The 568-nt window shown below is 33.8% G+C and overlaps 1 protein-coding gene across 1 annotated transcript in view; it reads left to right on the forward strand.

Annotated features, from left to right (window-relative positions):
• Positions 1 to 568, forward strand: part of LOC107623631 (glycogen phosphorylase 1) — a 9,799-nt gene that overhangs the window by 7,466 nt on the left and 1,765 nt on the right. Inside the window, exons 16-17 of the mRNA XM_016325970.2 lie at positions 18 to 122; positions 372 to 533. Of these exons, the coding sequence (XP_016181456.1) occupies positions 18 to 122; positions 372 to 533 (267 nt within the window). The remainder of the gene's footprint in view (positions 1 to 17; positions 123 to 371; positions 534 to 568) is intronic.

Below are 568 nucleotides of genomic sequence, written 5' to 3' on the forward strand. Positions count from 1 at the left end.
CTTTGTCTTTATTGCAGGTCAGTTTAGATGCAATGTTTGATGTTCAGGTCAAGCGGATACATGAATACAAAAGGCAGCTGCTTAATATATTTGGAATTATCCATAGATATAATTGTCTCAAGGTGTGTGTTTGTGGGTGCCTTGGTACTAAAAGAATTTACTGATATACAAATGCCAATTTCAATTGACACAATTATCCTTTTCCCTCAAATAAAAATATATTTGTGGTTACTATATATATTCAGGTAGCTGTTGTTTTGTCTTAATCTGATATCTCCCACTGTTATGGTTTGGACGCCTGATCACCTACATATGAATTTGGAGATATACTAAGCCATAAACTGAGACTTACATTACTTGCTTTCTTGCAGAATATGGATAAGGATAGTAGGAGAAAAGTTGTACCTCGTGTTTGCATAATTGGTGGGAAAGCTGCTCCTGGTTATGAAATTGCAAAGAAGATTATCAAACTTTGTCATGCAGTGGCAGAAAAAATCAATAATGATACTGATATTGGAGATCTTTTGAAAGTGGTATGTTTAAAATGTTCATCTGTATTGATTTTATC

The sequence above is a fragment of the Arachis ipaensis genome, chromosome B10, assembly GCF_000816755.2.
Source record: "Arachis ipaensis cultivar K30076 chromosome B10, Araip1.1, whole genome shotgun sequence".
Taxonomy (NCBI): Eukaryota; Viridiplantae; Streptophyta; class Magnoliopsida; order Fabales; family Fabaceae; genus Arachis; species Arachis ipaensis.